Source organism: Patiria miniata, unplaced genomic scaffold, assembly GCF_015706575.1.
Source record: "Patiria miniata isolate m_02_andy unplaced genomic scaffold, ASM1570657v1 HiC_scaffold_5, whole genome shotgun sequence".
NCBI lineage: Eukaryota > Metazoa > Echinodermata > Asteroidea > Valvatida > Asterinidae > Patiria > Patiria miniata.
The window spans coordinates 31,110,471-31,136,357 of NW_024037072.1; the positions used below are offsets into that span (position 1 = coordinate 31,110,471).

The 25,887-nt window shown below is 39.2% G+C and overlaps 1 protein-coding gene across 1 annotated transcript in view; it reads left to right on the forward strand.

Annotated features, from left to right (window-relative positions):
- Window positions 1-25,887, forward strand: part of LOC119741861 (RNA-binding protein Nova-1-like) — a 62,907-nt gene that overhangs the window by 6,106 nt on the left and 30,914 nt on the right. The window contains exon 2 of the mRNA XM_038217782.1: window positions 5,996-6,142. Within this exon, the coding sequence (XP_038073710.1) occupies window positions 5,996-6,142 (147 nt within the window). The remainder of the gene's footprint in view (window positions 1-5,995; window positions 6,143-25,887) is intronic.

Genomic DNA, 25,887 nt, shown 5'->3' on the forward strand with positions numbered 1-25,887 from the left:
AAATTATGGCCAATAATTTGGTCATACAGTGCATCTTTGTTTTCATACATTGTTAACTGTACATTGTTTATTGTAAATCATCAGAAGTTGACAAAAATGGGGTAGGCCTATTGAGATTTTTAATTATTTTTTGTGGAAAAAATGGGACATGTATGATAAATTTTTTGTAAAAATAAATTTTGGCATACATTGTACATGTACGGATACTGTACAGTGTATTGTTAATTTGCCAGCAGGATAAATCACAGGAATGTGGTGCACAATTAATATTTCCTTACATTTTGCCTTTGAAGAATGTTCACATTCGGTTGAGAAAAAGGAACTGTGTATTTTATAAAGGAAGTACACACTTAGAACATTTTGCACTTAATTAGTGGTTCTTAATAAGACAAGGGTTGGCTTTGGAGCAAACAAGTTACAACCTGGGCTTGTAAATTGAATTAAAATTTATTGATGCGATCAGGCGAACTGTTTGTCAAGGATGATGTAATTATTATGAGATGACATTGACTTTTGTGGTTTGCAGGATTGTAGCTGCTGTTTACTGATTTGTTAATTTTGAATGAATTCCTATTGGAAATCATTCCGGTTAAATGAATCTCTTATGATGACCTTGGTGAGACAGGCTGGGCTGGGGGAATCAATACATTGGGTTCAAATGTCGGGTAATGAGACTTTGGGCCGACAGGACCTCAACAATTTTACTCATTCAGAATTTCTTTTTCTTTCAAGTTTCAGTCTGAAAAAAAAACTAGAAGCAGTTTGCAGTTGGAATTGAAAAGGATGTTTATTGAAAAAGTGAAGTCATGTACTGTACAATAGGTATAAATGGGAAACATAAAAAATTGAATGAGGATGTCAGGATGAACATTACATGTTATTTATACATTAAGTTTGCATACATACATGTACATGTATTTATTTATTAAGTTTGCATGTATATGTACATGTAGTACATTTGACTGGCTCATAATATGGGAATTGTAGTGAAGTAATTGTCAAATATAGTGTTCAGTAATGTGAAACACCACAAAACTGGCTCACTAATTTAATTTGGTCAAAATGTAGTAAGCAAGCACTATACCAGGACTTCACACCACTGGACTCGGTTCAGTGGTCCATTGCACTTTCAAACCCTGAATATGTGTACCTGGTTGTTATGTCTCAACATGAAGTCATTTTCTGTTATATTTACTACTCAAATTGTCTGCTGTGGCCTGCCCAGCCTAAAAACAGCAGCAAGGTGAATGGCTTTTTATGCCCAGCATTGACATGATGCCTTCACAGTCAGTGTCAAAATCAACGGATTAACAGCTTTTTTTTTTTGGAGGGTGGAGGGCCTTTCAGGACTTGTTGTGTGCTGTGCCAGTGGGGGCCGTCGGCATCTATTGTGTGGCGAATCCATAGCAAACACTGACTCTCTTGTGTGGCTTTGGGGTCAGTGGGTCATTGTGTTGAGTGGCTTTTCACATTGACTGCATATTGAAAATGAAATATACAGTGGAAGGTGTACAGGAAAATGTGCATTGTAGACTTAGGTACATACATGTAAGGTCTACATTTGTACATATCTCTAATAGACTTGACTAAACTTACATGGGCCATGGAAACAGAACCAAGCAAGCTAGATAGTATACACAATCATGGATGAAAGGAAAACGAATTGTTAAACTTAAGAGAGCTGTTTCGTTACTGAAATTGAAAGTCACAAAACTGAAGATATATAATTAAACAGGAAGCTCGCATCAATTACAAAAAAATGTGGACATGCCATGATGATGCCACAACATCTACATGCATGCACATACATGTATGATTGTTTATTATAATTTACATACACTATACAGGTATGTTTCATAGACTCATAGTTTATAAAATATTGGAATGATATAACATATGTAGACAGTACCGTCTACCGGTACACACATACCGGTACAGTGTGTTTCCTCTCACGCTGGCAAATTAAGGTACATCATCACAGCAGTCAAAATCAATTAAGTTTTTTTAACATTAAAGAATTCCCTTAACCCTCCTGGTGTCTGAACAGTCACAGACAGTTAAAAAAAAAATCAATCCGCTCCCCTGCCATGCTTTTTACACTGGCTAGTCACCAACACTCAGATCATATTTCCAGCAAGCACTGTGACTAGTCAAATTCAGTCAACAGACAAAATCAGGCAAGTGGTAGGCACAGCTGGCTTATCAATCACCTACCGGTACAGTCAAAGCATAGCAAAGTTCTACATACAGTCACAGCCAGTCAATCCTGCTCTATGTAGGCTGGGAGCTCTTAACTGTTAAAAACAGACACTTGATTGATTTTGACTGAAAGGACAACTTTGCACAGAATGTGTGTTTGCATAGAAGGGTTAATACATGTAGCATAAATTGAAACTTGAATTTCTGCACAAAAAGATTCAAGTACACTCCTGGACACATTGGCAACTGTGTAGCAAATACAATTCAAGAGTGTGCTTAATATGGCACGACGTCGGATAATTTCAATATTGCAACCAAAAGGAGTCTAATAAGGTTATGGGTCTTAATAATGTCGGCAGGCGCGAGGCAACGCCGCCCCCAGGCCGTTTTGCCCGGTTGTGAAAGATGCGCATTAGCCCGGTGCTCTGTGTACACAGAAATACTTGTAATTCTTGTCTACATGCATACACTGTTCATATGTACCATCTGGGCAAAGATAATTGCTCTGTATTCAAGGCTTGTACAGTCTCATTAGTCATTGGTGTTACATAGTTGCCTCTGGTAGTGTATCAAATTATATGTGCAATAACATGCTTGTTATGGTGCATGTCATACAAAAATGTATGTAAATGCTCATGAGTATGAGGGACACATGTGTATGTGTATGTGTACTCACAGAACTTGCAATTACCGTACATGTATATGTAATTTCAGTGTTTATATTATAAAGCCTGCGAGTTACGATTATTGATTCATTTTCATTTTGGTTTGGGTACAGTTTTGAAAGATATAATTGCAGATTTGTTTCTTCTATTGGTAAATATTATTGTTTTTGAAAACAAAAGCCTCAAAAACCAAACATTGACCCACCTTGTCATAAAATTTGTCTTCATCCATAAGAATACACGTACTTCTGTCTTTGCGTTATCCTGCTTAATCACATTTACCATACCATAATGTTAATTACCAAAAGATTAAATTTGTTGATACACTGGCTGTGATTATGTCGCCAGCATGCATTTACAAGAAATTTTTTATTAAGATGTCATATTTTCAATGATTAATAAGGTAAAGAAAAATATATTTGGCATACATATATGTACGTGTACATACATTTTTTACAATGTTTATGTATACATACATGTTTATACAACACCTGAATAAATCCCCGTCATCTGATTGGTGGATCGTTGATCACATGTCATTGAATTATTCGTACCAATGCACGGGGCGCGCGTGGCGCGCAACGCGCAGTGCAATGGTAGTACTATTGCACTGTGATTAGAAGTACCATTGCACTGTCACTGCACATGTTGCCGATGGTGGCGCTGTGGTGTTTAAATTGGCAATAAAAGTTCTGAACTTATTGAACTGTTTGAAGTTCTAAACTTATGGAAAAGTTTTAAGGTGAGATAAATTGAATATTATAGTTCTCAACCTGTTGAACAGTTTGCATAATATAATAATAATAATAACTTGTCAAACTTGTAAACAATTTTTAACCTGAATAAATTGGCTATTAAAACTTAAAGTCAACCAATCAGATGACGAGGATTTATTCAGGTGTTATATAAAACAAATAATGAATGTTTTACGTTCGTGCAATAGAAAGAATAATTTCATTCGGTGACAGATGAAATGTTCCATTCCACTCGGCTTCGACTCGTGAAATGGAACATTTCATCTGTCACCTCATGAAATTATTCTTTCCATTGCACCCACAAACATTCATTATTTGTATACTGTTTTATCGTTTTCGTTCCTGTTCGATGAAAAAAGTATACATTGAATTAGCAGAAATACACTAATGTTTAAATGTACTTGGCACAACTAAATTTACAATGTGTAGCAAGGGAACAGCTTGAAAAAAAAAACCTTTTATTAGAATTTGACTGTTACTCGTGGTCCTACTCTGAGCTATGCAAATTTGCAAGCTTAGCGGAGTCTGTTATTGTGCGGAAAACCTGTATTGAAAAAAAAAACATAAAAGACTTGCAACAAATTTGGAAGACACTTCCTCTTTTGAAAGGCCATCAATCTGTGTATCTGACTGTACACTGAAGCAGAAAATAATGCAGCCTTTAATCAGTGGTCGTTTATCGGTGAACGCATACGAGTATTCATTATTCATCCCGGTGCATCATTGTCCAAGCTGATGAGATGGCCATGCATATAAATAGGCCTGCTGCTTAGAAACATGTCTGATTTCACAACTCGGGGCCCAACTGATGGAGTGTTGCAATATGTAGCTGTCCGACGTTCGGCGATTAAAGACGGCGAGAGATGGGAGAGGACACAGACAGGCAAAGCTTGCCTACCCCTCATGTATCAGAATTATCCACAGTGTTCCCTCCTGTGTAAATGAAGTGTGCGCGCTGTTGTCGCAATGAATCTTGCATTAGCGCTGCCAGTCCCACAATGGGACGCGGCCCAGGCAGCTGGGATTTGGTTACCACGGCGGCCGGTGCCAAGGCGATGGGCATCTTCCTTGCGCTCTTCTTCTCCGTCCAAATCAGGCTTTTCATCATCGCGGAGGTTCTCAAGTGACAAGGGGATGCTTAATTGCATTGGTGTGAAGACCCCGTTGCACCCTCTGGAGATTTGTGTGTGTTGTGAGACAAACCTAAATCATGGTTTTGGGGGCATAATTAGTGAATCCATGGAGCTATAATTTAGGAATGGCATGAACATATAGGATTGGAAGCTACTGGTGCATTTAAATGTATGGGTTACAATATGTATCTGCTGATAACCTACCAGTACATGTAGATACTGGTTCACATGTATGTACATGTACATACATGTATGGTCCAATTTGAAGAGAAAAAATGTTCTTGAAATAAAACCATTTAAAAAATAGTACATGTTTTTTTCTTGTATAATTCTTTGAATATATATAATGTTTTTCTAGGTGCTGACATGCAAGCAAAAAAATGTCTTCGAAACGTTAATTGTGTTGTTAAGTTCAAGTTACATTAGGATTTATGCTCATCAAGGAAATTTATGAGTTTAAAGGGTCTAAATTTTAACAACATATAATGGTTTTAATTTTGGATCCTTTTCAACTTGCCTCCCAACGCCGTGATCATTCCAAGATGGCTGAAAGATTGAAAACTTGAAAAATTGTACATTTTCTATTTTGTCTCAACATATCAAACTACTGAAATACAGTGTGATGGAAATAGTTGAAAGAATGCATCCAACACCCACTCTTCGTCTTCTCTTCAGTGGCCATCCGTTAAAAAATCAGGAGTTAATGATATTTTCATTGCGCTAAGGCTGCTCTTTTGATGTGAATCGATCAGGCCGGGACCCTTTCCTTTTGCAGCTTGCTTGGCCTTCCGCTGTCTCAGTTTGAAACCGGAGACCCGTGAATCGAGGATGAGATGAGATCCCATTGTGTCCGAGATGTGTGCTTGTTAAAAGGTGCCGGGGCAGAAAATCCCGAGTAAATTAATCACGACCTGAAGGTGAAATGTTGCCTTGGGATTCTCATATGAATTTTTTTTATGAGGTGAATTGAATCTGTTAGAGTACAGGAGGATTGTGGAAAATTTAGCAAGATTGCTGAAAAGAAAACAATGACAAAACAAACAAATAAAATGGTTTGCAGCTCAGTGATATTAATGTGATGTTTAATTTTAAGTTGAATTATAAGATTGAAATGTCTTTATTTTGGTATGATGATTTACAACTTCAACTAATTGATAAAACATTCTAATAATATAAATTTTGATTTTCTTCCTGAATTTTCTGTTATTAATGTTTTCTTTTGTTTGACATATTTCCCTTCCAGGTGACGACACCAAATACATGTTGAAAATGCTCATCCCCAGCACAGTGGCAGGTTCCATTATCGGGAAAGGGGGACAGACCATAGCCAAGCTACAACTGGACACAAAAACAGTCATCAAACTATCCAAAAACAATGATTTTTATCCAGGTAAGATCTCAGTGTGTATGTGGACAATAAGCTAAAAAAAAAGTAGAGATTTAAAAAAAATTCAGAAGGCTGGAGATTGCATGATATTTTTGAAGGCTTCAGTAAAAACAACTTGAAGTTCCCCTTCTTTTGTAGTACGTCAGATGTGACCCACATTTTGTGGATTTTGTAAAGTGCAGTGCGTGCAGAAAAGGAAAGGTTTCATTTTGGAGAAACTGGGGCTAATAAATAGCATGCAGGTGTGGGTGAGCATGACAGATCAATGGTTTGAACATGAACTTTCACATTTAGCATTATACGTAGATGTTCTTAAGTCTGCACGTTATAGTGCGTGTTTCTTAGCATAACCCGTGAGAACATCCGTTCAATCCCATTATCAAAATTATCAATTAGATATTCTCCCTTCCTCTGTGGACAACACAACAACTGTGGCTCTCCTAGCAACTAAAAGATGAGTTTTTGCTGGCGTTGACACGCTCTTTAGAAGCAGTTGCAAAAAGCTAGTGTGTAATTTACTAATGGTTGCTTGCACTTTTTCCCCCTGCAGAGCGAGTCAATAATCGCTAGTTTGAGCATCGGGCCCTTGAAACAAATCTTGATCAGTGCAAGTCCATCAGAGTTTTTGATTGGACCGTTAGTATTAGCAAAGCTAACACTCTTCTCACAATTGGCATGAGCTGTTAGTGTTAATTCACTGGTAGTGGTACGCGTACCGGTACAGTATGCCATTAAACCTTTTTGCTGTTGGCTGGGAAGTAGAGTTAGACCGGGAGCCAGGGGGGGTCAGCCTAGCTGGAAAGTTAACCAATTTTCATGTATGCAGCAATGTTCCACATGCATACCAATGTAAGGAAATGGACGTCTGCCGGGCACACTGTGGTGGGTATGGTCAGGAGGGCCATGAGAAAGGGGCCACAAAATTGAGCTAGATCAGCTGGTGAGTTAACCCAATGAAACCTACTGGAAAATGTTGGGCCCAGTCCCAGGTATCATGAATGGCCACTGCCAGACATTTTCAGTGGTGGAAAGTGCCCGCCAGACATGAAAAACCTGTATAGGAGGGGGCGTGGCCATAACCCCCTCCCATTCCTTTTCGCCTATAAAGTAGCAACGCATCGATATAAAAAATTGTAAAACCAGTTTGTATATGTGCCTGACTCTTGTAGAATACAAAAATATAACTTACGAGTAATTTAAGATCTGACTAATTAACTTAAGAGCAGCGCGAATAGCTTGGAGGGGGCGGGGCTACCACCCCTCCAAGCATATTTTCGCTTATATCATTGCAACGCATTCTATTAATTCTGTCAAATTTTCCTGGCATATTTGCCAATGCTTTTTGGCTATTTTGTATCCATTTCTATAAAAAAAACCACCGTTCTCATCAAATGTCTGTTTCCCGAAACAATTAGGCTATTGACCAGGTTAGCAGTACATGTACTCTGATTCAAACGATATAAATTTGTACATTTGCTGACAAATGACAGTGGTACTGGTATATGTATATAAAGAAGCACGTGCCATGGGGGACACACGGGCATGTAGGGATGGACGGAGAAACATATGAGAGAGATAAAGAGTAAGGAGGGTGAGATACATAGGGTATTATGCTTAGGTGAGAATGGAGGGGAGGGGGTTGGGAAGGAGGGGGCACAGGAGGAAAACAATATCCAATTTTTAAGTCTCCTATGATCCCACTTCTTGCCACTCTCTTTGTCCCCCAGCCTGATATCTCTCTCAACCCCCACCCATTTCGTTTATCCTCGCCCAAACAAATTTCTTTTGTTCGTTGCCAGTCATTTCTTCTTTATATGATGTTCACCTGTTGATCTCTCCTCAAGTCCAATAATCCCTCTTTTGTGTGCTGGCCCCATACATTTTTCTTGTAAGTGCCATTTTGAGTTTTAATAATATCGTATTTATAAACGCTGTGTACTCACACAAATTTAATACACCTGCCACTTTAATACGTCAATTCTTCCTTTCTATTCTCTTCGGTTCCGATAGAAATATTTAACTAAATACATGTAGCGTTTTCCTCGTCAGGTCCAATTTCTATAAACTGACTTGTTGGGTACCATTGCCCCTACTTTCTCCTTTGCTCCCGGTGCATTCAAATGCACCTTTCTTGTTCCATAGTGATGGGGACAAACACTTGTTGCTAGGATGTATTTGTAGGGACAGAAAACTGGGGGGCAGCAGGAAGTCAACATATCTCATTCCTAAAATGTGCATAAAAAATTTAAAAAGAAACTTCCCCATAACGTGGTGACGTCCCGCCCAAAGTGTGTATTTACGTGCAATCATCAAAATTGTCCCTCTTCTGTTATTACTTTGACTTTTTAGGAAGACATCCCATTTGTTTTGTATTTGTTGAACCCCATAATGTTCAACATCCCCTATTGAATGCAGAAACAAACAAGTTTGTCCAGTTGGAATATGATGTACGGTACCAGCAGGCAGGGACGGTGGAATGCTTTTCAAACTGGGGGGGGGGGGGGGGGGGGGGGGGGGGCACACCAAAAAGGGGCAACTGCTCAGAAAATGGGGCACCTTCAGTCGGTGTGAAAATGAGAGCTCTTCGGCCTCCGCAATGGCTGATCTGAAACTCATTTTTTTTTTTGCAGAAAAATGTGGTCCCCAATAAGTGGGTCCACAAAATTTCTGCACGTTGGATTTAGGGCCCGCTTTAAGGGCCCGGAATAAACTGGATTCTAGATGCTCTGTGGTGAGATCTGAGGCAATTTCTGACCACTGTTACCAATTTGGTTTTAGGAAAAGATGTTGGTGTACGTAGTGGCTACCTTTTTGTGACATCACTAAAAATACAATTGGGTTTGTTATTGCATTTTATTATCACTAAAAGCACAATTGGGTTCGTTATTGTGGGGGGAGGCATGGGCCCATTGCCCCTCATCCTCTTGGATCCGCCCGTGGACCTTCGGCAAACGGCACATTATACGTCCTCCGCCCCCGCCAGTAACCTCTGTTGGTCCCCCCATGAATTTGACTATAGTTATGTAGAGAGACAATTTATTTGGTGGAAGGGCACTTTTGATGACCTAGAAAAATCTTGAGGTGGGGGGGGGGGGGGGGGTCCTTGGCCCCTGCCAGCAGGCACTGCACCAAAACTATTGAAGCGATGGAATTTGCATCGGAGTGATGTAAATCCAAATTTGGGGTTTTGCCCTTCATCAACATATTTATTTACATTATAAACACTGTACATATAGGCCTACACAGGCCCCAGAGTATAGTATCACAGTTATTTACCAAAATACGTGCCTACATGTATTTCAAAACATAACTCCAGTTTATTTTGTTGACTTATATAAAATGATTAAAAATAAAAGTAACAATGCACAATAATAATTATTTACCAATGTTGACTCTGTGTTTTGCCAGCAAAATCATACATTTTCCTCGTTTCATTCAGAATGCAATTATTCACACCCTGATTTAAATATTTAGGCCACGCCCACAAAAGAGTGAAAATAACATGTATTTCCATGTATGAATATATTAACCATTGTCAAAATGTCTGTCAAAGCATACAAAAACAAGGGAAATGGACTGGGGAAAAAAACCCGTTTTGTAAGATTTCATTATCTGTACCCTTTTTAAATAAGCTCCGACCCAGCACACGTAATGTACATGTACTGTACATATTGAACATACCGGTAACCTACTTTTTTTGACAATGACATTTGATGAGAACAGTGTGCTGTATTTTGTTAAAAATGGATACAAAATAGCCAAAGGGCATTGGCAAATATGCCAGGAAAATTTGACAGAATTAATAGAATGCGTTGCAATGATATAAGCGAAAATATGCTTGGAGGGGTGGTAGCCCCGCCCCCTCCAAGCTATTCGCGCCGCTCTTAAGTTAATGAGTCAGATCTTAAATTACTTGTAAGTCATAATTTTGTATTCTACAAAAGTCAGGGCACATATACAAACTGGTTTTACATTTTTTTTATATCGATGCGTTGCTACTTAATCGGCGAAAAGGAATGGGAGGGGGTTATGGCCACGCCCCCTCCTATACAGGTTTTTCATGTCTGGCGGGCACTTTCCACCACTGAAAATGTCTGGCAGTGGCCATTCATGATACCTGGGACTGGGCCCAACATTTTCCAGTAGGTTTCATTGGGTTAACTCACCAGCTGATCTAGCTCAATTTTGTGGCCCCTTTCTCATGGCCCTCCTGACCATACCCACCACAGTGTGCCCGGCAGACGTCCATTTCCTTACATTGGTATGCATGTGGAACATTGCTGCATACATGAAAATTGGTTAACTTTCCAGCTAGGCTGACCCCCCCTGGCTCCCGCTCTAAGTTGGCTGGGAAGTAGAGTTTTGTTATTCCTAACTGAAACAAATGTAAATCACGTCAATAAGTCATTTTTGGAGAGGTGTGGGACGATGTCCCAGACTTTCATGTCTGACTTGATGGTGGTGGCTGTTGGGGTCAGGTTGGGTCACTGAGGTCAGGTCAGGTCACTAGGTCACCAGAGGTGACACTTCATTCCAGGTCCTGTGTGGTACATGCTTGGGATGATCTTCGCTCCCATCCAGTGCACAGCCAGTAAACAGATAAATCAAATGCAACTCACCACATGTGCTCTTCAAATACACTGGAAAAGTTTTTATTTTTTTTTTTTACATGTAACAGAGCTGAGTGGGCATTTACACATGCATAACATGTGTAGTTGAATATTGAGAAAAGTTTTTCCCAGGGGCAAGATATCTAAGCACAATAATTGGAAATAAAAAAATACTAACAAGTACTGTATCTTTGTTGACAAGAATTTTTAAAAAGTTGGTGGTTGAATTCAACAGGCCTTAGGCTTCTACTTTTCCTCAGATCAGTTTATTTCTTCCATCATATGCCACTAAAATGAAAAAAAAAAACCTGAAAAATTCTGTCAAGTGTGTAATTTCCAACACTTTGGATGGCTTCTTGGTTTCATATCTGATTCCAGATCATCCATCAAGCATCTCAAGCAGAATTCTCTTCAAAGTTTCTAAAATGGAGTGCCCATGAGCATGTGATATATATTCTTGTAGTATGTGCATAGTGTACACGGATACATACCGGTAGGAGTGGGGGATGCTAATTTATTTCCCAGTGGCCTATACCATACACGAAATTCTCCAGGACAACAGTTGACCCTCTGCCGACCTTGGTTCATGGTTTACAACTGCCTGTGCAATCTGTCATCAATGCTAGTCATATGCAGGTATTCCAGAATATCAACCAGTTGTTGTACACATATGTGTACATTTACATGGATGTACAGTATAGTGCACTGTGTGCACTTGCATTTTGTGAGAAGAACAGCTCAACTTTCTGGTGTTTTGTTCGTTTTTCAAAACTGTGTTTGATTTGTTAGTTTGAGACGGATTTATGTACATGTACATTTGTAAACCTTGCTGCTGCTGTTGTTCATTTTGATTTTTTTTTTCTTCGTCTGGGGTACTTGCGCTATACATTGTAATTTCAAATGCTAGACAGGCTATGTTGGGAATGAAACATAAACATTACATGTACACCTGTGGTACAGTTTGTCGGAGTGTTTCGTCCATTGTTCGCAATTGTAATAAACGCAAAAGTAATGTTCACACATTACCTTTTTCATCCGTCAAATGTCTACATGAGTGAATGGAAGTTTCTTTTCTCACTTGAAAAAGTTTCAATTTTCAAACTGTACCGGTACCTTCTGCAAACGTATGCTTTTGAGCATGCAAAAGATCAGTATTTTGAATTAGAAAGATGATCTTGTGTTGTTCATAACTTGCTGAAGGTCAATATGTACATGTACATCTATGTACATGTGTACAATGTACATGTGTACATGTACATGTAGATTAGGGTTTTGCAGCTGTTCATGTTAATAACTTGTGGTATGAGTTGTTTTCATAATGTACGCAGCCTGTTGCAGCTGTGCATAGACCCCTAATTGCCTTTCCTTTTTCTTTAATCAAATGCATCCAACTTACTAGGACCCTGCTTTTAGCCTTTCTCACCATCCAAAATCTCTGTGGGTCCAACAGGGAGATTTCGGGAATCCCTTTCACCCTAGCAAGAATCCAACATGGCTTTTCCACAGGGCCTAACGGTACGTTCAACATGGGTAAAATCCAACAAGTTTTTGGACCTGGCTTGAGAAGCTTTACCCAGGTAGAATAAATAGTATTCCTAGCTGGCCCTGCCCAGATCCGTGTTCGATGGGATCCTGTTCCTCTTCTGGCAAATGGGGAAGGCGAAACGATAGTGTGAAAAAGCCTTCGGTAAAATCCATAATCTATCTATTTGAGCATTGGTGTGCATAGCTTGTCAGCCTGAGCACCAAGATGTGTGACACGTCTGCTTCAGTACATAACCCACTGACAGACACCAGAGGCTAACCGTTTCTTAAAGAGGCACTGCCCGAGTAAACAAGCGGGTGAATACTAATAACTTGGCCCTCACCCCCGGGCATCAACTCAGTTCACAACATGTGAAACCATCTCACCTATTCAAAAGGGAACTAAAGAACTGGATTATTCTATACAGGGTCCACTTTTCCTCCTGGCCCTGTTTCATCTGACATCTATGATTATATAATTCTGGGTGCACAGCTTAACCCTCCTGCCACCGGTATCTGAACAGTCACAGACAGTCCAAAAATCAATCCACTTCCCCTGCCAAGTGCCATGCCTTTTACAGAGGCTAGTCACCAACAGTCAGATCATATTTCATCAAGCACCAGGCATGAGATTTTTCAGATTTTTGTCTGAATTCAGACTTTTTGAATCTGAGACAAAGACATTATCAGTTTAAAAGAAATTATGCATCTTTCAGACCTTTTATCCAATTTTCAGACATTTTTTTTAATTGACAATCTCATCCCTGAAATACTGTGACTAGTCAAATTTTAGACAAAAAAACGGACAATTGGTAGGCACAGCTGGCTTATCAATCACGTACAGTCAAAGCATAGCTGTGTCAAGTTACATAAACAGTCATAGCCAGTCAATTGATCCTAATTTAGGTAGGCTGGGAGCTCTTAACTTTTGAAAGCAGGCACTTGCTTGTGAATGCAGTCATCCTTAAAGTTAAAGAGCGATTACAAATAGCAAACTACCGATACCTACCCAACAAATAAAAAAGTGGTTTGAGGTCATTGTTAATGATACTTGAATGGCAAATAACATAGTTCAGAGATCAGGGACAGGATAAATGTCACACTTTGAACTCTCAATTTAAAGATGGACCCTTAATTTATAGTGCTTGCAAGTCACAGCCAAGTTCCAATTTAGATGTGGCCTACCGGTACATACCGGGTACATGTAATGTGTTCATGTAAGAACTTTCACTTTTATGATTTAAGACATGTATGCATGTAATGAAGGAGATGGAATGCCTTTTTGTGTTAGTGAACATTTTGTAAATTTTTAGAGCTGCCCCAATTTCATCAGTAGTCAATGCAATGGAAGGCAAATGCAGATTATAAAAAAATCTCCTTGGAGGGGAGATCTTTAAAGTGGAATTGTAAAAAAGAGTCGTACGAGAATGCTTGGACAATTTATGGCTTGCCCTGATGCCCACAAAACCTGAAATTGTGTATACATACATACATTCACGAAATAACTTGAAAAACCCTGGCTTAGCTAAGCAGGTGTTGTAGTGGTGTTTGACATTAAATGCAGGTTTTGATGTATTAATTGCGGTTAACATTTTTGTCATTAGTGTATGTATCGTACGTGTATGTTGTACTCGACTGTGTTTATTATTCTCGGCATATTCATAGAAGATTTTATGACAAGCCAGCCCATCCATATGGTCCATGGGTTGCAGCACGTGAACACCACACAACGTCATCAGCCTTGAAATGCCATGCCGTTTAAACTCGGAAAAGTATTAATAATTTTGTCAAAAATCAGTCTTGGGGGGTTGCTCGTTTGTCGGGTTGGATTGAGCCCCTTGCACACCGAGCTATTAAAAAAACAGCGCAGATGGTGACAAAAACGCGAACGGCTTGTTCACCCATCCCGGTCCGACCCGTTTGAATTCACTTAATAATAAACAGCGCGACGGTTTGTTAGCTACTCTCCCAGGCAGCGAGATTAAAAAAAAATTTGGCAGGGCACAGTGCGAAGACGAGTGCCATCATCAGCTAGTTGATGCCTGGGTTAGACTCGTCATTCTCATTTCTGGTGTGCGCGTTCACTGTACCTCATCTTCATCATGTCTTCATTTGTGAATTCACGCACCATCGCTGATACTTGACAGGCAGACGATCAGTGGATCGAAACCAAATCCCTGGGGGAACTTTTTTTTACAGCTGCTCTTGCTAAATTGAGCAGGCAAAGTCTGCTAAGTAGATGATGCATGCTAAGCGAGATACAACTGTGTGCCAGCCTAAGGCTAACTGCTTCTTTTTCTCACTCTTTCTCTTTAAACGATTCAGATTCCCCCCCCCCCCCCAACCCCAGGAGTTTTTATTCTGTTCAGAATCGATTCAGAACTTTCAAACAAAAAATGGCATTGGGTGAGGGGAAAACCTTCATAATAACAATTTAACATTAATGAACTACATGCGTGTTAATGAATCACTAGAGGTGTTGTCTCTCTCATAACTGTAATACAGTTACCACATAGAATTTGCTTTGTAGGATTGCATCCCCAGGGAACTGGTACATTGTATGTGTGACTTCATGTGGTTCATTCCTCCCAAAAGCATGCACATACATTTTGTACAGCGGAGTCCGAGTCGCCATTCTAATTCTGAGTTCGGGATCAATCATTCTGTTTGAGTCCAGCACGGAGTCACTCAAGCCTACCGAATACCAGCCAGTTGCTGTATGCCTGATTATAACACAGGATGGGAACCAGTTACAACACACCCCTGAGGAATACTTCAAACTTTATAGGTTTTATTCTTGCCTAGCAAGTAGCAGAATGATATAATTTACCTTTGTAAACAGCTACTATTGAAGTTCATTTCCAAACAACTTTTTGAAGTATTGTGACTGCCGTCAGCCTTTTATTGCGATTGGTTTGGTTTCCGGTTCAACGGTTTGGGTACTCAATAATGAGAAGTGTGCACTTGATTGTGGTGGGTTTTGCCAATAACTTGGTGCTTTTATCGGTGCAGATCTCACTGAGCCTTATCATTATCAAAAAATAAGCTTGCTTTCATTATACATGTACCTGTACACTGTACTGTACCAGTACATGTAAACCTGACATACCCGGTACATATTTTTTTAAAATTGTGAACCTTGTTATACCATGGCACGAGGAAAAAAGGTCTGCCACGCTTTTGATCATTGGCAAACAGCTGGTGCACTGATAGGACAAAACTTGAACCTTTGTAAAAAAAATAACAACTGTGAATTCGTTTCCAATATTGGCCAGCATTGTACACTGGAATACTGGACTCCTGCAATCCACTGTACATGTACATGTGTTGATCCTTTACGATGGTTCATTTTTGTGTCCATGTGTCAGGGCACACACTTGGAATGGTTGAGCATTTTTTGGTTTTCCTTTACGTTTTCTGTTGTACGTAGAAGAAATGGATGTTATATTGAATTGAATAGAATACATGTCAGGCTAGTAGTAGTACAAAGTACGTAAATCCCAGTTTACAATAATGATGTACTACTGGTACTAAATTTGATAACCGAACAAAAAGCAATTCAGTAACCATTTCATTATTGAAAAAAAAAATTTGGCAAAATTTAATAAGGAATAGGCCTTTTTTTTTATTTGGCAACCTCATTTTGCCAGATTTTTTCTGCTTGGCAAATTCAAATGCCAAACTCTCGTTGCCAATAATTCCAAAGCATAAGGATTGAAATACAGGTACATCAAATCACACATTGGTTCTACAACGCCTTTTCACACTGGACAAATCTTGGGGTTGATACGGTTTGACGCAGGGTTGAAACGTGCAGTGTTTCACACTTTAAAATTGTCAACCCTGCGTCAACTCTGAGATTGATTCGCCTGGTTTGAACTCCACCCTGCTCCAGACTGGGTTGAGATTTTCAACCCGGGTTGAAACTCTCGCCTTGGTTCAAAAGTAAAGTAACCGAGCGAAATATGCTTGGTTTGCACAAAACAAATGTGAAACTACATGTACATGTACGTGTATGTAAGATTGAACTCGGGTTTGAAAAATAAAGAACTCAACCTGGGCTGGCACTGAGTTCTCCCATTCAACCCGGGTTGAGAGGTTCTAGTGTGAAAAAGGCCTTTTTTACTGTCATGATGAGCAACATTGTGATACATTCAAACATTTCTTCGTCACAAATGCTAACTTGTTGAAAGCTCCGAATCAACATGTGCCACTTTGTGTCCTTTCTTTGTGCACAAAATAACTGGGCTGTGAAGCTTTCCAATTCACTTGACTCTGTTACCCAATAACACATTTTAACCCAGGATAAATTCTTATCATGATTCTCAAGGCTTTCACCATAAAATCCTGTACATCACAGCCTTTGTGTTGCTGCATAAAAAAGCACGAAAGCAAGGTCAGCCGGCTTACCACATGTATTACACCAGATTACATAATGGGAGGGTAGATACCAGACTGTGAAAAAAAAAGTTGTCATGGTCGTTTATGTATGGAATTGTGTATAAATGCTTAACTTCTGTCAAGGTTGTTCCATAAAGGCACAAAGCTTGCCAGTATGGTACATCATCCTTGAGATTTGCTCACCGTATTCTATCTGTTGCACCCAACCAATTCCTGTGTCTTTGCATGGAGCTATAAATAGATACAGTTGCTCCATGGTCTTTGAAAGAAATCACTTGAGTGTCTAAACTATAGTTGAAGAAAGGACAGCATTTCCCTTACAGAAAAAAGAATGCTTCTGAATTTTAATCTTAGCCTGTGTTGGCAAACTTCAGCTGAGTAAGCTATCTCTGTGGGCCAAACAAGAGGATTTGGATATACCAAATGCTTTTCTTTTTTTTAATCTGGTTGTAGCTGGTCCAGCTTATTGTAAACCCAACTGAAGCATTTATCCACACCAGACATGTTTTGTTCAGAAAATCCTGCCTGATCCTTTCACTTTTTCCTCTGTAAATGAGGATTAGTACAAGTCAACTTGTTGGAGTTCTGAGATTTAAGACTCTGCCATTTACTGGTAGCGGATGGAGTGTGAATACAGTTTGTTATTGACTTGTGGAAGTACCGGTATGTGTGCCTCACAGACCGTTCTAGGACCAGTTTTTGACAGTGTTTATCAAGGAGGAGGCATGTTGAATTTTCTAAAATGCTCCCTTTTTGAAAGAGACTAATAGCCCATTCAGGCATTGTGTGACTGGGAAGGAAGGGTTTGGATAACCCTATGGATAACCCAAGAATGGATCCCTGCTTTATGTTGAGGGCCCTCTGGGCCTTGGTTTTATGTAAGAATGTGTGTACAGCCACATTGGATTTGGAGTTCTGAGATTTAAGGCTGTGCCTTTTTACTGGTAGCAGACGGAGTATGAATACAGTTTTTTTTTGACTTGTGGAAGTATATGCCTCTCAGACCGTTCTAGGACCAGTTTTTGACAGTGTTTATCAAGGAGGAGATGTGTTGAATTGTCTAAAATGGTCCCTTTTTGAAAGAGACTAATAGCCCATTCAGGCATTGTGTGACTGGGAAGGAAGGGTTTGGATAACCCAAGAATGGATCCCTGCTTTATGTAGAGGGCCCTCTGGCTTTGGTTTTATGTAAAAATGTGTGTACAGCCAGTGGAAAAGAACTGCTGTGATTTTTTTTTCAAGGACATGCTGAGAGTGAGGCAGGCAGTTAGCGCCTTCATTTTGTGGTTGCCTGATTTTGTCATAATGTAAAAGTATATTTGTGTTTTTGGCCAGAAAAAGATTACAAAAAGTACTTTTTGTACAGTAGGGGCCTATACATGAGAAGACATTGTGGTACAAGTGTGCAGAACGCATGTACAGAAAACTTCACATGTGCATTGCAGCAGCCATGGAGGAAGGAATTAATTCCTTCCTCCATGCAGCAGCTAATCAAATATGTGGTACCGGTACATGTACATGTACATGTATGAATATTATCTGCTACATCATAACATCAAAACCATCAAAACTGTGGTGTCTCACGAGTTCACTCAAACATGTGCCTGTAATTCATGCTGATCATCGTCTCTTGGGAATTCATTGTTCTTAAGATGATGCACTAAAAGAACATGTATGTGGCTGTCATTCAAATGACACAAAGAAGAGGTTTGTTATTTGTTTTGGTAGTTTTTGAAAAGTAGGAATCAAGTATTTCAACTGCGCTGTTGGAAAAAAAAATCAGGATTTTGGATACACTCTATTTCAATGTAAATGTGTACCTGCAGGCAAATCATTGCTAGTTAAAATCCACTTTTTTCTGTGGCATACAGTCACTAAGTAAATCCACTATGAATATTTCCACATCACGCTCTCATAGTTACAATATAAGTGCACTTTTTGAAGGTGTTGTCATGTAAGAAGGCTTCCTTATGATACACGATATTATTATTGGTATTGATTGAAGTGCCAGTCAGTGCTTGCTAATCCGCCAGGCAGAATGCACATTGAGAACAGCGCTTCAGGATTTCCTTCTCATGACAATCATAAAGCATTGGCACTTATCATATAGGAGTCAGGCTCCCAGGTGTCTGGGTACTCTGGCAAAGATACGCTGGTTCTATTCTCCATCTTGATCTCGCTAAAGGGCCTGTCTAGCCATCTCTGTTTAAAGTTCCTAGACTCCAAGAAAAGCAAATAGCTCCAGTCAGCATAGTGGCATCTGTCATGCTGGGGGTAAGAAAGAGAAAACTGGACAATTTCTGTTAAAGGGAATGTACGGTACATCATTGGCTTTTGCTGTAATTTTCAGAAATGAACTATTTGAGGGCTTAGTATTTAGATCAAATATTGTTACACTGACATGTTTGAAGTTTTGTGTTCGACGGTGCTGGAAAAACCAAGAAAAACAAAATTCTTCAAGTAGTCTGGTTCCCTGACTCCACTGAAAATGAAATGGATCAATTTATAGTTAGCAAGAAAATTGTAAGGTAAGGGAACCAGTCTAGCTGGCGTGCACCCGTTCATGAACATGCAACATCCAACGGTGGTCGGCTGACCACCATTGGAAATGTATACAAAAATACCATTTTCTTGAAAATGTCTTCACACCAGGTGCCATAATTTTACAGGATGCTTTAGACTGTCATTTACCAACATCCTAGTAAGGTATTTTGTAAAAACTTGGTAGTTTTATTTTTCGATGTTTGCAAATGTTGTATTTAACCTTTAAGCATTTTCTATGTGTTTGTTGAGTGTCTGTGGTTTTAAGAATGAAGAAACACAACTTTCATTTTCATCTCAGGAATTGGAGAGCATTAAGCTCAGTCTTGACAACACTTGAGCAAAGAAAAAGGACTTAAGTGCCCAATACGTCCGTGAAGGGCAAGACCCAATATTGAATTCACCTACCCAATGGTGCCTTGTTGTCTTTCTTTGGGATTCAACATACAGGTATCACTAAAACTTCAAAGCATGGGACAAGGTTTCATCGCTACTGGTACATACAGTAAAGTCAATTACATGCATGTGTAAATTGTAAGTCTTTGTGAGTTCATTGATTTCATTAATTTTTTTATTTTTTTTATTGAAAAACACAGCACTATGGAGCGTGGAAATTCCTAGTTTTTCGATTCCTAATCGGTTGGTCATTGCAACCTCTAAAGAGGGGCAGTCATGCAAATTGTGTACATTCTGAACTGACTTTTTCATCGAACCGCTACAATATCTCCAGCTGCTGGTCTTTCAACTGAACAAGAACTTTTAGTTCTGATGTTCTCTGTACTTATAGCTGTGCCGAATGTGCCAATTATTCTTATAGCATTTTCTTTTCATTTCAAATATTCGAAAAAAGGTGAGCAGTCATTTTATCATGCAGGTTTTCAAATGTCACACTTTTGAGGAAAGCCAGTTTTGCACATAATTTAAGAGCTTCCATGAGGAATATTAGCTCAAATTTCTCATTTAAAAATCCGTCAGATATTGGCAATCCTGCTACCGGTACATACCCGGTATGTACATGTACCGGTACGTCTTCTTTGTCACTTTTCAACAAATACAGGCACATGCAAATCCCGCTGTGTGGCAAGTTTAGACTGAAGCATGTTAAACGTGATTGGCGCATTACAACTACTCGGATCAAGTCTGGGTTGGAATAATCAAACAAGCCCTGGTGAGGGTCCACATTCTCCCTTTTGCAGCGTTTTCCTTTCTGAGAGAAAGGAAAAAGACACGGAGCTCCAGGAATATAACTGGAGGATCATGTGAGACCAGGCCATCCGTCTATTTCAGCCAATCGCGGCCGAGCGAAACTGCAAGTGCTTCCTCAGTCTCTGCCTGACTGTCTGTCATGTCAGGCAGACTGTGACCTGAATAATGTATGAGGAATCTAATCTGGCTAGAATTTATTATGATAGGACCGATAAAGTAAATGGGTACGTGGCATATGAGGTGAATTATGTACAGAGTGCGTGCATACATGCATCTTGAGTGTTTTTTGCTTGGTTAGAGTTCTCTTATCAAGCCTAAATTAGCTTTCCAACTTTTCATGTCCACATGTGGACCATTACGTACATAAACAATGTTAACAATAAACCAGATATTTCCAAATTTTTAGTATTTAGACCTAATTTTCATGATGTCACAATGTCTACAGCTAGTGGCAGCGTACATGTAGTATACGAAAAGTATACTGCATTTGTAATGATGAACTCTGGTTGTTCAGCACGCATTGTAACAATCCAAATTGCATCCAATTTCCACAAAGTTCACTTGACCTATTAAAAGTTTACAAAAACATATTGTACATGTAAGAGTTCAAAAAAGAAATCGCTTTTTTGATCAATGCCCCCTGCTAAGTGTGGGCCAAGGAATATCAATAAATCAAATCTAAATGAAATGTTTACATTTGTCCACATGCAGCATAGTTCACAAATGTTTTAAAAAGCTTGGACATACATCAACAGACTTGCCTGGGCCAAAGTTTAGCAGCTGTTTTCCCAAAGTTCTACATCCAATGGGGTTTCAAGAATGTATGTGATGAATGTATGTTACATACTTTTGTTCATGCAGCGCCCTAATCTGAGCAACTCCCTGTGGCATTTGTCGGTAGGAATCTTACTGAATCCTTCAAAATACATTATTTTGGAAGAATCTTGCGACATATTCTGCGATATGTTAAACTTTCAAGGAGCAACAACACCAAAAGCAGAATTATGGTGGCTGGGCTCTAGCATAATCCTCACAAAACCTGGGAGATTCTGAAGGAGGGTAAAGGCCGATTCATGCTTTAGGTGGATGTGAAAATGAAGCAAATTTGACGTCAGGAAACATTCGCTGTGAAATTCGAGTAGTTGAAATATGTTCAACCTTTGCAAATTTGCAGCATGAATACTTGCCATGACCTCACAATTTTGCATTTGAGTATAAACCAGCCTAAAAGGGATAATGACGTACAAAAGGCAAAAACTTGCACAAACTTTTCGAAATGGCTTGTACAGTAGTTGTACTACATAGTCGATGCATCTGATGAAATTCATGTACAGGTACTGTACCGTACCTGTATGTAGTTGTTTCTTATGCATTAGTTTCATGCAAATGCAAAGTGAATTTGATGTCACAAAACATTTGCAGCGAAATTGGAAGGTCGCAGGAACAAGCCCCGCTCTGGTCAATTTCTTTGTTCAACTTTAAAATAATTGTTATGCGCCTAGTCAATGTGGCTAATGAAGAGTTGAAATGATCTATTGCGAATTTGCAATGCAAAAATTGACATCACATCACAAATTTGCACTAACTATGAACCGGCCCTAAAGTTAGTTGTGAAACTGGCTACAAGTACTTGTACAAATATCATTTTGAATTGTAGATCATTAGCAACGATTATGTCTAATTAATTAATTAGGTTACCTCTTAGTTTACCATACCATGTTATAAGTTTGGGCCTACATGTACATGTAAGTCTGAAATGTGCTGAGTGAATAAAATCTGCTTTGACCCCAAATATGTTATTTTGGTTTGTCAAAGTTTCTAGTCGCCTCTGAATGTAACGTCCGTAACAGTGCAATTGCCCAGGACTAACACAGCTGTCAACCACATGTGCTGTACATGCACATGTACATATTTAGCTCAGGTGTATGAATGTGCAGAATATGTACATGTGTGTAGAACAGCAATTTAATTTGTTCCTAACAGTAGATCGAAGAATGAACAGACATGAAGCAGAATATAGTCAGATGATCAACAGGGAATCCCACCTGATGCACTGAGCTTGGCTGCTCCCCATATAACAATCTGATACTTAATACTATAATACGCAGGTAGCCACACGTTGATGCCTCAACCCCCAGACTGCAGTCCAAATGCTAGACTAGCACCCCTAGGGTTCAACAGGAATTATTCAATTTTCATGGTCATGGGCACCTCATCAACACCCGATGGGTTGTCCATTAATTTGGCCCAGCTTGAGTTCCCCCTGGGGATTCCCTAACCACATCTCTCTGGGGGATCTCAGTGCCTAGCCCAACCACAGACTGGACCCTTGCTGCCATCGCCGATCTCCCTGCAGCAGTTGGATTCTAGACACCTTGCCAATGGATCGGCTGGATTCAATTTCAGAGAGCTGGCTGGTCTGAGTTGGATATTGATGACCGCAGGTGTTGTTCTGTTGAATCTGTTCATGTCTGTTCAATCCTGTGCAATACTTCCAATGCAGACGTACAAAATGTACAGGTACAGTACAGAGCTTAACAGGTATCCAGTGTTACAAGTAATATAATCATGGAGCTATAAGATATAATTAAATAAAAACTCTGTTTTATTTAAACTCAAGTACGTGCAGATGCATTGGACATTACATGTACAATGAAGATGAGAAATGTCCAGATGATCAATCTTACATTATTGTCTGACGACTAGTAGTCAAGGTCTACATTATTATTTCATGTTTTTTTAATTTAGAAGCTTAGCTTTTTGGATTCTGTAGACTGAACAATAAAACTCAAGATGTCTGACTATATATATTTTTTTAAATAGCATTTAGACAAAATTATTGTTGACAAGAGTTATACTGTATAGAGTCTGGGTAGAAACATCCTGACAAATGCCAGAAAGCAAAATTGAAACATGAAACATTCCGCTTATTTATCCAAGGGTGTTTGAGTACTGTGGCATGCTATGATAACAGTGGTATTAGATACATTGTTGGCCACTTGACCAGGATACTGGATAGACCCCATATTCGGTAATGCTATGAATGTGCACTGTTGGCAATGAGACTAGCTAATGCACATGTGATGATAACAGGCTAGTCGGGACTGATAAGATTTTTTTATCTAGGAATAACCTTTTTGGATGGCAAGCCTGAAGATTTCTTCAGATAGGTAGTAATGTCAATTTCATCACGACATTATAATTCAGTTTGTTCGAATGCTCATGTACCGATACATGTATGTACATGTGTTAAAAGTGTACATACCGTAATATGTACATTAAAACAATTGTGTTAACACATTCATTACAAATTCATTGGAAATAGATACATTGTTATTCTTTACAGCTTTCGGTTAGCCAGAGGACTTCCCTTTACATGTACATGCAACATGTGGATTTTTCCTCCTAATCTGAGTCTCCCACTGTCCAAGGCAAAACTTGTTTTGTGTGTAAATGCCTTTTTATTGTTCTACTAGCCATGTTGGCAAATTACTTGACGAAACGCACTATGCCAATTAAGTAAATTTTATTCAAATATGAATTTCATATTAATTGTTGTATGTTTTGCACATATACTGGTAGGCCCTATACGGTACTTCAGTAGCCGACTGAAGTAAATTACGGTTTGAGTGGTTTACACGTAAGTGGTTGTATCGGAACTTGAATGTAATTTTCTTCCAAAGTCCCTGTTGAGTTACTGTTGTACACGTACAGGGTAGCATGGATGCAGGAAATGGTGTGCTTCACCAAATTTTGAATATCATTTGTAATGCACACTGCATTACCTGTGTCTCGTGTACAGTATGTAACATGCCAAAGTCAAGGAAATACTTTTCACCAAAAATACACGTACATGTGCATACACCTGTAAATTATGCTGGTGAGTGCAGATAGCATTCATGTCATGAAAAGTTAGCCTTTTCTGTTTGGTAGGGTTATGCCTGGGTTAGGGAGTGTTTGGTTTCAAGGAAGGATTTGTTGGCATCTGGATATCATTTCCGTTCACCTCACATATTCTGTTATCATTTGTAATGCATGTAATTCTGGTTTTCTCATGCAACAGGCATTCCTGGGGCATTGATTACAATTTACAGGGCAGAGATCAGAACAGTTTTGTTTTAGGTTCAAAATTCTCGCTTTTTTATGTGGACCTGTCCTGTGTTGTCTATTCCTTCCTCCATAAGAAGACCTAACAAATTTCATGGGCAGTGGAAATAAATATGTACATACAATTCTACCTCAATGCATGTACATATAACTCCTGGGAAACAAAATGCATGTTGTACTACATGTGTAGTACGGTAAGATTCGTACAATTTAAACATCTTTGATACTTGTTGCTCAAGGAACTTTGTGCTCAAAAATACATGTAGTAGAGTCCAGTCACAGCATGGCCCTCCAATTAGTACAATGTTGCTATATTGAATTTACTATAATTTTCAAAACCAAACTTCAGTTTCCAAATGTACAAGTAGCTTTAATTCCCTAGGGGGTGTGCAAAATCGTATTTAAATTGGAGGATTCAGGACTGTTAGGGATGAACGTGTATACATGTACATTGAGCCAGTACTTCATGTGTTTACGGTATGTACATACATGGGTTGTTAATCATAACAATTACCTAATAAAGAGAAAAACTGTGTTTATTTTTTACCTGAGGTTGGTCTTCAGTGGTTTTTCTGTTGACAATTTGAGTGCTTTTCATCAGAACTAACAGACCATGTAAAGCAGGACAATCGCTTAAATGCCTAATCCCTACATGAACTTCTGCTGTGGTGAGCAAATGGATGCCTTTTTTTGCAGAGTATTTGTGAGTCAGGTGGAATAACTGACTGCTCCTGATTGCCAGGGGTACTCAAATTTGAAACTAATATGACGGAAGGGAATTTTGTTTCAGCTGAGCTGGTTTCCCTAATGTTGGCCAGGACCCTGGGAGTCTGGTTTATTTGGAATTTGTTGTGTGAACCAGGTGTTGAAGCTGTTTGTGTTTCAGAGAAGGTTGGGGATGGAGGGATTTGATCGTTTGTTGCTTTGTACCGGTATGATGCTGAGGTTAACCAACATAAATGTAGGATAGAAAAGGGTTCACTGACATGAGGGTTGATGAGTTGAAGGAAGTTGGATTATCGTTTGGATTCTGTCCTGGTATTTGAAATTGGTCATCTATTCTTAGGAAAAAAACCTGTTGTATTGTAGATAATTACACATGTACCGGTATCATGATGTTATGTACCGGTACATGTACCGGTATCTACCGGTACTGTAACGTCTGTACATCTACTGTACATGTCATCAGGTATCTAGATCCTTTTAAGGCAAGACTGAAGATACTCAAACAGCATACAAATTACAGATGCACTACACTTGAATAAACTTCATGTACCACATGTTCGTACCTGTACATGTACGTGTACATGTAGCATCTCTAATTCCAGCAACATGTACAATGCAGTGTGATACCATAGG